The following is a 14,033-nucleotide window of genomic DNA, read 5'->3' on the forward strand; positions in this document are numbered from 1 at the left end:
ATCTGCAATCTCGGGCACTTTGTGGTAAATTTGAAAACTCAGTCCACGGAATCACTTGCCTGTAAACCCGGGTGCACAGATGCACGTGCCATTCAGGCCATCACTGTCACAGGTGGCTCCGTTCAGACAGCTGACGTTAGCGCAGGGATCCTTGTACAATTCACAGTGTGTTCCTGCAGAGAAACAAGCAAAACAGGATGACTCATCTAGGACTCTCTAGCTCCCATGGTCTCTGAAAGCAAAGTCGGAACACTCTGGAACAAAGCAAGGGAGATTCCCAGCGTGGGTGTGGTGGGTGAGTGTATACACATGTGCCCACTCATGACTTTAGATTGTTGTAAAAAGATGCCTTATGAGAAAGTAACACATTCGATCACTGTCCATAAGTCCCACCATAGTCTTTTAGCTGTACTTTCTCTGCCTACGTGTCCCAAAGCCTGGGGAACAGAAAGTTAAAAGGCTGAAAGATAAATTAATCAATAGCAAATGGTTTATAAGTCTCCAAAAGAAACAGAAAATATCTAGATGACCTTGATAAAATATAATATTAGCAACTTGAAAGTGAAGATTTGGAATCAGATATTAAAGTGAGTCCCAGTTCTACTTTGAAGAACTGCAGAGGAGAGGGGAAGCTGAGTGATACTTAGACTTCATTCTCAAAGACATCACAGCATGCTTTATGTCTAATTTATTCCTCACAACAACACGATGAGACAATTATCCCTATTCCCCCATTTTACAGATGAGGAAACTGAGGAAAGAGTGCAAGATCACAAGCCTGGTAGGAAAGGAGCTGAGATTTGAACCTGCCCGTAATCCCATCCCAGAGTCTGTGTTTGCTAAGTAGGCTGTTGAGAGTGACCCTGAATTGACTGTGGAAATAAATCTCCATGGAGCTCAGCACTCCTTTAACAAAGAAGAGACATTTAAAAAAAAAATCTGTAAAAAAACGTCATTTACGTTTTTTTTTTTAAAAAGACTGTGTGTGCATGTATGTATGCAAATGCCTTAAGTGGGACTGGATTACTTCTAGGAGACTTGATTACTTTGATTTTCACATCTGTGTATTTCTACATTATTGGCGCCTTTTTAACAAATATCTATTCTTTTATAATTTTATTAAAAACTTTAAAAATCTAATGCTATTTGAAAGGTGGGATGTCTGCTGGTGTTACACTGGATGCCAAGATGGATGAATAGATTAGTGTGTGTGTCTCTCTCTCTCCTCCTCCCTCTCTCCCTTCCCCTATCCCCCACCCCTTGGAGAGAAAGATAAATTACATTCTGTCTTGCCTAAGAATGTACATAATGATATGCTCACACTTCCCAACAGCCTCAAGAAAAATATGCATAAAGCAAATAGTAACTGAATGGTATTTACTTAATTTTCTCTGCACTTCATTACTTAGCTCATGTTGTGCAAGGGACTGCCACACCCAGTGACTCATCCTTCAGGCGCTGAAATCATCCTTGCTGGGCTTTTCCCTTATTTCTTTCTCAGTGCCTTAAGAAGTAGGGCTCAGGAAGGAGGAAAGGAAGTAAGAGAAAATAGAAATGGAACTTCCTGTCTATATTCACACTAATGACTTATTTGACTTATTTGAGCCAGGTAAAGCTCAAATTTTAGAATAAATGACCTGTAATTCTTTTTCATCCTTTGCTCCTTCTAGCCAAGCCATCAACAGTGTTCTGCCTGGTATTTTTCCGAAGCATCTTTCAGATCTTTGCCTTTCTTTCCTTTCTGAGACCACCCCTGTGATCCCACTGCCTCATGCCTCATGCCTGCTGCCTCCTGCAGCCATGTCTTAGTTTCCTCTGTCTCCAGGGACTTGAATGAGCCTCCTCAACTTTCTTCTTCCCTAACCCAGGTTGCATGGTAACATAAAATATCAAAATAGTGTTGAGATTAGCATAAATCTAGTCATTCTTCTTCATTTGGGTGTGTATGGCCTCTTCTCCCAGGAGTCTCTATTTTTACTTTCCTACTGATTCACAAGTAGACTGGGCTCAATTGAAAGAATAAAAAGCAGAAGAGCCTTTTCTGCTTCAAAATGTTTATTGCAACACAAAGACTCACATATTTACAAGTTCTCATTGGGCTGATCAACGGGAGCCAAGTGTCAAAATAGTCTTTTGGTTGTAGTGGGACATACACCCACCACCAATGTTCAGAGGTGCCTGAAGCCTAGAAAACATTTCCATTAGACCTGAAGTCAAAGAAATCAAATGATTGTCACTGGGTTTCTAGTAATACATTAACATCACTAACATGTTAGCACACAAACTACCACATTTTAAAAACAAGACTGAAAAGCAAATTCTAGGCCAAATATTTAAGCATCTTACCTTTTATTTAAAGTCTTCAACAAAATAGACTTGATAATAAGCAATTTCAATCTTCTGGGTGTTTGGGGTTTTTGTTTGGATGGATAGCTCTTTTGTGGAGGGTGGGGAGGCAATACTTTTTTCCCTTCTTAATTTTATTTTTCAAATGGTAAGACATTTGGTCCCTTAAGTGTCTATTGAGAGTTTCCTGGCAGCAAGACTGGACAAAAACTAATCTTCACAGAAACCTGATTATGGAGGAGCAAGATGGTGTTAAAAGTCCCTGGAGAGCACTTTGGTGACTCACATTTCTCTATCGTAAACCTTGTTAATCCCTATATAAAATATATTTGTCATATTGCTCAGCTTGTCATTCGAGCTGAACAACTCTGAGCTAAAAGTCTTTTTAGAAACATTAAACACAGAGAACTGACAATCATGGACACTACTGATGTGCCAAGGTGTCTCCACTCAAACCCTTCTCCTCTGGAGGTCCCTAGGCCCCCTCTTCCTGACCTCCTCACCACTCCCATTCCCAGAAAACATCCAGTCTTGGGCATCCTGTTTCCTCTGAGGAGTCACCTTCTTTCATACCCTTCCCCCAACCTGATCTCCGCATATTTAACTAATCTCTCAATTCCCAATCCAAATGCCCTCTCTTTGCAAAGCTGAACCTTGATTTTCTCAACACAGACCACATTCTTCCACCATTGTGCCTTGAGAGCATGCCAGGACTGTCACGATCACGGAGGTCACTGTGCCAAATCATAACTTATCTGCTCTCCTGACTGATTCTCCCACAAATCTCTCAAGTCCTGTAGAGCAGAGGCCGTATCATAATGCGTGGAAGAAATTATGGACCTAGCACCGGAATCCTATCCTTTCAAGAGGGGCAACGGCCAGTGTACTTTGGCTGACACACAGGTGAGGCTGCCAGAGGAGAGATTCCAAACTCCAAATCTGCCTCAAAAACACCCTATTTTGTCAGAGAAAACCAGGTCCACACTTCAAACTAAGTCTGTGGAATGACACATGCATCACCCATTGGCAGAGGACGCAGCACGCACTATTACAAAACTGATGTTTAGTCTCAAGCAAAAATAAACTATAATTCAGTCAAAACTAATAAAAATTCATACTTTTCATATTAAGGGATGGAGAAGAAATGTTTCTGAAAAGACTTTGATTCCAACAGGGTTCTTTACAGAAGTTAATTTTAGAATTGAAATAAGCTAGAATTCAAAAAGCACTACACCAATTATAAGTCTTTGTTATCGTAACAAATTTAGTTACAATTAATATTTGAAAAATGAAAATGATTATTTTATCTCCAGGAAACTAAGCCAGTAAAGAAGTGTTATTACACTTAATATTTACTTTAAGACATCGTCTCATTTCATCCAAACTTGGTTCCCCTATGAAAACTTTTTCCAGTATTTCAATCTTTACAGATCTCAACATTTTCTAAACCATCTCAGAAATTACAATTGACATCTCAACCTTAGCCTTATTATTCCTGTGTGTCACTCAGTCTGCTCATCTGGTTGAATAATAGCCCAACGAAGGAAGAAACTGTGACTTATCCTTTTTATATTTATCACAGTACTTGAAAGGGCTAGGTGCACAAAACAACCAGAAATTCTTGTTCCCTGGCTAAATAGAATCTAGCAAAGGAAATAACTTTATCCAACAAAGAAGGAGTTCTCGTCCTTTCCATTAAAATTTCTGTAGCCTTTAAAAATAAATAAGTAGGTACAGGCCAGGCACAGTAGCTCATGCCAGTAATCCCAGCACTTTGGGAGGCCAACGCGGGCAGATCACTTGAGGTCAGGAGTTCAAGACCAGCCTGACCAACATGGTGAAACCCCATCTCTACTAAAAATGCAAAAAATAGCCAGGCATGGTGGCACACACCTGTAATGCCAGATACTCAGGAGGCTGAGACAGGAGAGTTGCTTGAACCCAGGAGACAGAGGTCGCAGTGAGCCACGACAGTGCCACTGCACTGCAGCCTAGGTGACAGAGCAAGACACCATTGCCAAAAAAAAAGAAAAGTAGGTACAATGTACAATGTAATTAAATCTATAATCCAGTGATCTCATTTCTGAGACTCTACCCCTTGAAAGAAATCCAGAAAGCATGAAAATATAAAGATGTTAATTCCAGAAATATTTGTAATAGCCCCACATCAGATGCAACAACAAGGCAATGGATAAGTATTCCCTCATGGGAACATTACAAAGCCACTTAAAATAAAACTAGTAAGACTTCCTAGCAATATATAAATCAAGCATAATACCCTATTATGAGTGAGCAGAACAATATAAAATTGTAGGTATACTCAATTATTTAACAGTAAAAACATGGATACTAAAAACAGAATGGAAGCAACACAGATTGTTATGGCTCATGTTATGTTGTAAAAACATGAGTAATTATGAATTTTCTCTTTTCTTCTAAATATTTGTTATTGTTATGTTATTTTCATAATGAAATATCAAAGTTTTTTTCTAAACGTTATCGCCAAAAATTTCAAATACATATATTGTTGATCATTTCATTGGATCTTCTAGAAGTAAAAATCAATCACTATGGGGCTGTTCCTTGACCTTTTGACAATATGAGGTATGAACACTAAACAAAGTCTTAGAAGTTCCATCATAAACCAGCCTTGAACTACTTTGGAAGGACGCAGCAGTGTTTTGGATTGTCTGAAGATGGGTTACTCAGAAGCCCTCCATGAATTTTGCTTTCTAACAATTCCGTGATCTACAGTGGAGACTTACATTCCATGAAAATGTTTAAGTTGGTTTCCTTCACTTAATTCATGGGTTAAACAGTAGTTCTAACTCAAGTAAAGGTAGCCATCAAGCATTTGTTCTGTGCAAGCCACCACAGGAAGAGCTGTAGAGAATTTAAAATGAAAAAGAAGCTATGTAGTCACTGTCTTTCCAGAGCTTATGAGGTAGTGTAGGGAAGAAGAAAGTCTGAAAGCAAAAAGAATTTAATACAAGGCTAAACATAATTGTCATGGAAAATATAAAGAAAATACTGAGAGAGTTAAAGGAGGAAGAAGCCACATCTGTTTGGGGGTCAACATTTCGGACAGCGGATACAGTCATAGGAGTGGATGAAAGCAAAGAGGAGGGAGAGAGAAAGGGGCCTGGAGACCCACGTCATTCACAGCGTCTGGGAGACCAAGACTTAGTGAAGGCAGAGAGGAGAACCTGGTCAGGAATGAAGTTGCAGAAGACACAGCAAGGCGACATGCAGGAGGGACCTCAGGGCCCAGTGGGGTAAAGGGACGGGAACACTGGCTGAGTCAGAAGTGGAAGGGGAGGCTTCATAGATTTCACCAAATGACTTCAATTACTTCATCATGAATTGTCCTGAAACCTCTTCTAGTGGAATGATATGGACAAGGGCCAAGAGCCATGGTTGAAAAAGCAAAAGGGAAGAAAGGGACTTTAAGCAGAGGGGGACACAAAGAAGTCAAAGAAGAGGTTTTTAAAATTATTATTTATACGGAATTTACTTAGAAGTGCAAGAACTTTTTTTTTCTTTAGCAGTCCAGTTTTTCTAGAAGCACTTATTTAAAAAGAATTCCCTTCTCATTCCTAACAATTCCTCTTTAAGAGTCATACATTATTATTATTGACAATGGTTTCTGGGCCATTCTTCAGTTTTGGTTATCTGTCCATTCTTGCAGGGGTAATATATGAATGTAACAATAATGGTAGCATTGTAACAGTTTCTTTTGCTTTGGTTTTTTTTTTTTTTTTTTTGGTTTTTTATTTTTGAGACGGAGTCTCGTTCTGTCGCCCAGGTTAGAGGGCAGTGGCGTGATCTCAGCTCACTGCAAGCTCCGCCTCCCGGGTTCATGCCATTCTCCTGCCTCAGCCTCCCGAGTAGCTGGGACTACAGGCACCCACCACCATGCCCGGCTAATTTGTTTTGTATTTTTTTAGTAGAGATGGGGTTTCACCATGTTAGCTAACCCAGGATGGTCTCGATCTCCTAACCTCATGATCTGCCTGCCTCAGCCTCCCAAAATGCTGGGATTGCAGGTGTGAGCCACCATGCCAGGCCTATAATGGGTTTTTTAATATCTGGCAGAAGTTCCCCTCATTGCTTTTCTTTTTCTTTATCTTTTTTTTTTTTTTTTTTTTTTTTTTTGACGGAGTCTTGCTCTGTTGCCCAGGCTGGAGTGCAATGGCACGATCTCAGCTCACTGCAAGCTCCGCCTCCTGGGTTCAAGTGATTCTCCTGCCTCAGCCTCCTGAGTAGCTGGGACTACAGGCGTGTGCCACAGCACCTGGCTAATTTTTGTATTTTTAGTAGAGACAGGGTTTCACCATATTAGTCAGGCTGGTCTCGAACTCCTGACCTCATTATCTGCCAGCCTTAGCCTCCCAAAGTGCCAGGATTACAGGTGTGAGCCACCACCCCTGGCCTTTTTTCCTTTTTCTTTTTTTTTTTTTTTTTTTTTTGAGACCGAGTCTCACTGTGTCTCCCAGGCTGGAGTGCAGTGGCGCGATCTCGGCTCACTGCAAGCTCCGCCCCCCGGGTTCACGCCATTCTCCCGCCTCAGCCTCCCAAGTAGCTGGGACTACAGGCGCCCGCTACCACGCCCGGCTAGTTTTTTGTATTTTTAGTAGAGACGGGGTTTCACCATGTTAGCCAGGATAGTCTCGATCTCCTGACCTTGTGATCCACCCGCCTCGGCCTCCCAAAGTGCTGGGATTACAGGCTTGAGCCACCGCGCCCGGCCCTTTTTTCCTTTTTCAAAATGTTCTCAGCTATATATTTGGCTGACTCCCTATTGCACTCATTCTTTTTAGGAGGATATGTATATACGTATATATAGAGAAAGAGTATGTATGTGTTATATATATAGTGTTATATATAGTTACATATATCCTCCTAAAAATATAAAAACTATATATAGTTTAAAAAATATTAATATTAATATTAAGCAGTAAAAATTACCACTTAAAAAGTATATATGTAAAGGAAAAAGTTAAAGCTTAACTTTATCCCTAAAATACTACCTATCCAAGTTCTAACTCCAGGTAAGTACTAGCTAGGAATTGAAATGCATCCATCTGTAATATTTACATATTACACATGCTATATGTAAATATATATTGGCAAAAATATTTCCAAAACGGGGAGAATGTCCATCACCCCACAGAGGGAAAATCACAGGATCATGTGGCCTCTCACTTCCCCTCACTCTTCCTCTGGGTAGAAGAGCATGATTATCTCCTCCTGTCTCTCCTTTAATTCCTTCTACTTACCCTCCCCATGTCCCCAGCACTCTTAGCTTACAAGTTCTACCATTTACTGCTACATTGCTAGGGTTTACCTCCCTGTTTTCGGCAGCCTTATTTAAACCTAAACCTAAATGTCTTTATAAATATACTAAAATTGAGTAAACACTGTACCTGCCCATTGGATTTGTCATCCAGGTTGGAGTGCAGTGGTGTGATCTCGGCTCACTGCAACCTCCACCTCCCAGGTTCAAGCAATTCTCATGCCTCAGCCTCCCGAGTAGCTGAGATCACAGGCACCTGCCACCACACCTGGCTAATTTTTGTATTTTTAGTTCAGACGAGGTTTCACTGTCTGGTCTCGAACTCCTGACCTCAGGTGATCGGCCCACCTTAGCTTCCTGAAGTGTTGGGATTACAGGTGCGAGCCACCACACCCAGCCAGGATTGAAATCTTTAACACACTTGTATGCCTTTTAATGTTTCCTATCCTCACCCCCTTCAACACATGGCTTTGTTTTAAATAATATGAAACCACTATGCTTATTGAAATTTTTCCTTAAGAGCAAGAGTGGTAGACACAGCCTAGGGTGACCCCTAGTGAGTTACACCCTTGTGTAATTCCGTCCCCTTGAGTGTGAGCTTCCAACCAAGAGCAAATGGTAGTTAAGAGGTTTTGAAGATGCAATTAAGGTCCCTATCAGTTGACTTTGAGTTCCTCCCAGGTGGGCCTGGCCTAACCAGGTGAGACCTTTTACAGGGTCCAGGCTGGGTGCGGTGGCTCACACCTGTAATCCCAGCACTTTGAGAGGCCGAGGCGGGTGAATCACCTGAGGTCAGGAGTTCAAGACCAGCCTGACCAACATGGAGAAACCTTGTCTCTCTTAAAAACACAAAATTAGCCAGGCATGGTGGTGAATGCCTGTAATCCCAGCTACTCATGAGGCTGAGGCAGGAGAATCACTTGAACCAGGGAGGTAGAGGTTGCAGTGAGCCAAGATCGCACCATTGCACTCCAGCCTGGGCAACGAGAGTGAAACTCCATCACACACACACACAAAAAAAATCCAGGCCTTCCCGAAAGTTCAAGACTGGAAGCAGTGGGGGCTCTGTCATAGTTGCTGGCTTTCAAAGAGCAAGCTGTCACAAATCCTACATCCACAAGGATACAAGTTCTGCCAATAACCTAAGGGGACTTGGAAGCTGATGTCTCACTATTCAAGCCTCAGATGAGAGCTCAGTCAGTCAATACCTGGCTTTCACCTGTGTGAGCCCCTGAGCTGGGAATTGACTAAGCCACACCTGGACCTAGGAAACTGTTAGGTAATAAAAGCATGTTGTTTTAAGCCAGTACTGGGTACTGATTTGTTATGCAGCAATAGACAGCTGATACAGAATGTAGATCTACTTTTTTCAAGAGACTTTCCTTCACCATTATATTACCATTCACAATCACATAAATATCATCTATTTAGACTTATGCCTGCATTTAAAGGCATAAACCTCTTCCTTCCATTCTCCATCTTCCCCTGTCTGGATATCTTTGTTTTGATTTAGTTCCTATTTGGTGGGGATGCTTATTAAGGTACTTATCTTAGGGTATAGGGTGCTGTATTTTCTGTATCCTTGAATGTATGTCAATATCTTTCTTTTGCCCTCAAATATAAACAACCCTTTAACTCCTAGTCCTTTTCATTTAAAAGTCTGAAACACTGCTCTGCTATTCTTTACCTTCATGATAGAGAGGGGCAGTATAATGCTGGTTTGATTCTCTTTCTTCTGTATGTAACCTGTGTTCCCTTTGAAGAATCTTGTAAACATTTCTCTTTATCCTTGCAGTTACAAATTTTACCAGGAAATCTCCAATTATGTATCATCTCCTTCATTAATCCAACTGCTGCCCTGTGAGCCCATTCTATTAGAAAATAAGACTTTCTTCACCTCACAGACCCCTCCTTCTAGGAGCTAGTGAATTCTGCTTCTATTTCCACATGCTCCTTCTCCTGGAGCACTCATCGCTCAGGCAGAAGCAGATCTCTCAAATCTTCTCTCCATGTTTCCTGTCTTTTCACTCGTGGTTTCCACTTCCTCATACTCTGAACCTCTCATGCACTAGTTCCTCCTTTTTATTCAGAACCAAATTCAATTCTGAGTAGTATACATGACTTTTTTCACTTCCTTTCTTGAATGTTTAGAGCTGTTGTTGCAATTTTTGTTTTTATTTCCCTAAACTTTTCTCCCTCTCTGAGTTGCCGGTGTGGGCTCCTTGTACTGGCCAGGCTAGAGGGTGGAAATCTTGGCAGAGACAGACAACATAACACATTCCCCTTCAGTGCTGGATGGGCAGCCACTGGGGTCCTGTGTACTAAGGCATGAGGCAGAGAGAGGCCTCCTCCTCTCAAGGCCACAAAAAAGCGGCGGGGTGGGGGGCAGCTCAGCCTACTGTGCAATTTCCTTAAAGGGCAGCCCGTATCCATCAGATCAATATAGCCCTCTGCCTCCTAGGGTCAGATGCAGCACAATTACAGCATGTACTTCCTCTCTACAAGATGAAGGATTCTTTGGACTCGTCTGTTCACTGAGTCATCAGTTCTCTCTGGAGCCCTCATCCCTTGTTCTTGTTGTAAGCAAAGGCTCCTAGCACACATACCGTTTCTTAAGACCCCAAATCTTCAGATGACCCCATCCAGGGTCATCTACCTTACTGAGCCATCCCTACCAGAGAGTCAGGAGGGATAAGGGATATTGAATGTCAATGTGAGCTGCCATCTTCCTAGAATCTTCATTTGTTCAGAGTAAGAAATCCATGAAAACATTTATAGACATGGCAAGGAGGAAGGGGGAAGGAGGTTGAAGATATGTAGAGAGAAAGGTAATAGATAGATAGACCCAGAACTGAGAAGCCTGAGAATGAAGCCAGCACATCTGCTGTTGTGTCCTGGTAGATGTTAATGGAGTTTGGTTCTAACCAAACGTCATACTCCAAAAGAAGCATCAGATCTGTGGAACACAAAGTCAAGACTTGGCCCAGCTTCAGCCCTTTTATCCAGGAGCTTAATCAAGTTTTCAGTGTAGCCCATAAGGCCATGAGACTTGCCAAAATGGTTACTAATAAAGGTCGGTTCATCCAAAGAGAAGCAACGGTGAGGGCAACGTAAGGTCTCCAGGCAGGTGGATGGCATCAAGCAAGCAGCAATAGGAGCAAGCAGTTAAGTGAAATGGTTATAAATAGAGCCCACAAAAGCATTCCAAAATCTAAACCCGGCCCTGAAGTTACGGCTTAGAGAAATGTGTGCAACAGCTGATAAATAGGCTCTCCTGGAACAGGGCCGTCTGAGGGTATGTGGGCTCCAGGAAGCCTTGCCATCCACAAAACGTGGCCAGAGGCCAACGGAGACGCTGGGAGAAAGGGCTTTAGGAACCATGCTGATCAGGGCTATAGGGGGAGAGCATTACTATCCACCTCATAAGGTTTTTGGGGGGATTTAGTGAGCTATGCACATTAGGGGTTAGAACGGGGTCCACCCATTAGAAACAATCTGTCAATGTCGCCTGTTTTTAATAAGCTTAACGTATGTGCCAATGCATGGGACTCCGCCTGCCTCCTCTCCAAGAAAGCACAGCATTCTATCTCTGCATAAGAAGCTTTACAGGGAAGCATCCTTCCTCTTCCACATTTTTCACACCCATGGTCTCTGACCTATGTCTGACAGTCCATCTTAATATTACTTTTTGTTTTCAGCTTTTTACACATTCAACAAAAAAGAGAGCGAGGATCCACGAAGAACAGGACAGGGGAGACGGTTGTTTCTCAGTCCATCAGAAAGAAACCAGAGGCTTGCAAATTGGTCTCCTTGGACCCATTAATCATGCCAGCTTCAGCATTTGATTTTTATTCTGAACAATTCATGGTCCAATTAGAGGTTTATGCATTTACACTGAAAAATACATGATGTCATTTAGAGCCTTCCTGGCACAGGAAGGCCAGGCAGCCTCTCACCTTTGTATTCTGCCAGGCACACACACTCATAGCCATTAACGAGGTCCCTGCAGGTGGCTGCGTTCAGGCATGGAGCGGAGAGGCACTCGTTATATTCCTCCTCACAGTAGAGGCCGTGGTAACCTGAGGGACAGAGAGAAAGGCCTGCTGTCAAATGCATCCCATTTACAACCCACGCGGGACCAGCCAGAAAGGAAGGCAGTTGGGGGTATTCATTAGAAAGTATGGCACAAACAGATGGGATTTCAGGAGCTAGATCTCTTGGGGTAAAGCTGAAAGGTGGATTTGGGGGAAGGCTATGAAGAAAGAGCCTGTTCTTATCACACTTTTTCATGATCCCAAGTATAAAAGAAGTGATTTCATTTATCCAATGACATTTTCATCATAGTGCGTCCAACGGTGCTGGTGTTAGGGTGATCCAGTCACTGAGTGTGTCTGCTGCAGCCATTGGAGATAGTGAGTGAGCAGAACTTACAGCAGGGGAGGAGCAAACAACTCCCTTCAAGAGTGAGAACCTGGCTCGGTGCGGTGGCTCATGCCTGTAATCCCAGCACTTGGGGATACTGAGGCAGGTGGATCACTTGAGCTCAGGAGTTCGAGATCAGCCTGGCCAACATAGTGAAACTCTGTCTCTACTAAAAACACAAAAAATTAGCCAGACATGGTGGCGGGCACCTGTAATCTCAGCTACTCAGTAGGCTGAGGCAGGAGAATCACTTGAACCCAGAAGGCAGAGGTTGCAGTGAGCCAAGATTGCACCACTGCACTCTAGCCTGGGCGACAAGAGCAAAACTCCATCTCAAAAAAAAAAAAAAAAAAAAGAGAGAGAACAAAACAAAAAGTGTGAGAACCACATTAGAAAAATATATCTGTATTTCCTTTTCAAGTCAGAAAAGAAAATGAGCTCAAAATGCTTAACTGAAATTCTTGATGAAATATGAGAGTATTTTTGTTGTTATTGCTTGTTTAAAGATATGATCATATAAATTATAGCATTTTAAATTGTACCTAAATGTTTAAATTACTAAATAAATCATAATGCGAGTGAAGAAAAAATAAACCCACAATTTCTTGATAAAGATGGATTTTACCCTCCTATTTGCAAAACAGGTGTTTATTCTAAAGGACAAGAAAACAACATTCTTTGAGATTCACTCATGAGGGTTATGCAGTTTTCAACTTTTGAAAACATGTGTTACTGCCAATTTGCAGTGAAACCAGGCCATTTTTGTCCGGCCCTGTCCAAACAATGAAAAACATATGAGTGTTTTCAAAAGTCACACTGCCCGTGTTCGTTCTGAATTCAGATAAGCAGAAAAAATAAACCCTTACCAAAGTAGGAATTAGAACTACTAGCTTTTCCCTAGCCTTTCCAACTCACAACCAACTCTCAAACTCAGGAAGTCCCATTAGAACATGCTAATATGTTGAACTGTTTTGTTTCTTGTGCCTATCATAAAAGTAGGTTAAGCTCATATCTGCATTATTAACAGAGCACTTTTCAAATATGTTGTCATTTCAGTTGTTTTTGAAAAGCTTTCCAAATTTAGGTTGTGATAATGGCCCCTTTGAGGAGCCCTTGACCTACCTAAGACAAATATACTATAGTTTTCAATTCTTCTGAAAAGCAGTATGTTACCCTACTTTTTGTAACTTTAGGGAAATCTTTCTATTATCCTTTATTAGATTATTTCCATCATATAGATAAGAGGTACTCAACTAGCAGCAGTTTTGTCCCCCAAAGGACATTTGAAAATGTTTGGAGACATTTTTCCTTGTCACAACTGGAGGTACGGGGAGGGGTTGCTGCTGGCATCTAGGAGGTAGAGTCAAGAGTGCTGCTAAGGATCCTACAGTCCTACAGGAGGCTGCCCGGGACAGCCTCCCACAACAAGACTATCCAGAAAAAATAACAGTACAGCCAGGTTGAGAAACTCTGTTCTAGACCAGGGGGTCAGCAAACTATGGCCCACGGATCAAATCTATCCCAGCCTGTTTTTGCAAATAAAGTTTTATTGGGACACAGCCAGTCATGCATTTACATATTGTCTATGGCTGTTTTCACACGACAACAAAGGACTGAGTGGTTGCAACAGAGACTATATGGCCTGCAAAGCCTAAACATTTACTATCTGGCCCTTTGCAGAACAAGTTTGCTGATTCCTGATTTAGATTCAATGAAAGCTCTTTCTTTTAACAAGAGTTTTGTATATTAACCCCTTATCAAATGTACTGTTTGCAAATATTTTCTCCCATTCCATAGGTTGCCTTTTCACGCTGTTGATTGTTTCCTTTGTTATGTAGAAGCTTTTAAGTTTGAAGTACCACTTTTGTATTTGTGCTTTTGTTGCCTGTACCTTGGATATCACATCCAAGAAGTCATTCCCAAGGCCAACGTTATGAAGTTTTTTCCCCTATGTTTTCTTCCAGAAGTT

General features: G+C 41.8%; 1 protein-coding gene across 1 annotated transcript in view; it reads right to left on the reverse strand.

Moving 5' to 3' along the window:
* The window catches only part of DNER (delta/notch like EGF repeat containing), a 363,927-nt gene that overhangs the window by 50,122 nt on the left and 299,772 nt on the right, over positions 1 to 14,033 (reverse strand). The window contains exons 9-10 of the mRNA XM_015111281.3: positions 11,599 to 11,721; positions 60 to 173 (exon numbers count right to left, since the gene is read on the reverse strand). Coding sequence (XP_014966767.3) covers positions 60 to 173; positions 11,599 to 11,721 — 237 coding nt within the window. The remainder of the gene's footprint in view (positions 1 to 59; positions 174 to 11,598; positions 11,722 to 14,033) is intronic.

Source organism: Macaca mulatta, chromosome 12, assembly GCF_049350105.2.
Source record: "Macaca mulatta isolate MMU2019108-1 chromosome 12, T2T-MMU8v2.0, whole genome shotgun sequence".
In the NCBI taxonomy this organism is placed as follows: Eukaryota; Metazoa; Chordata; class Mammalia; order Primates; family Cercopithecidae; genus Macaca; species Macaca mulatta.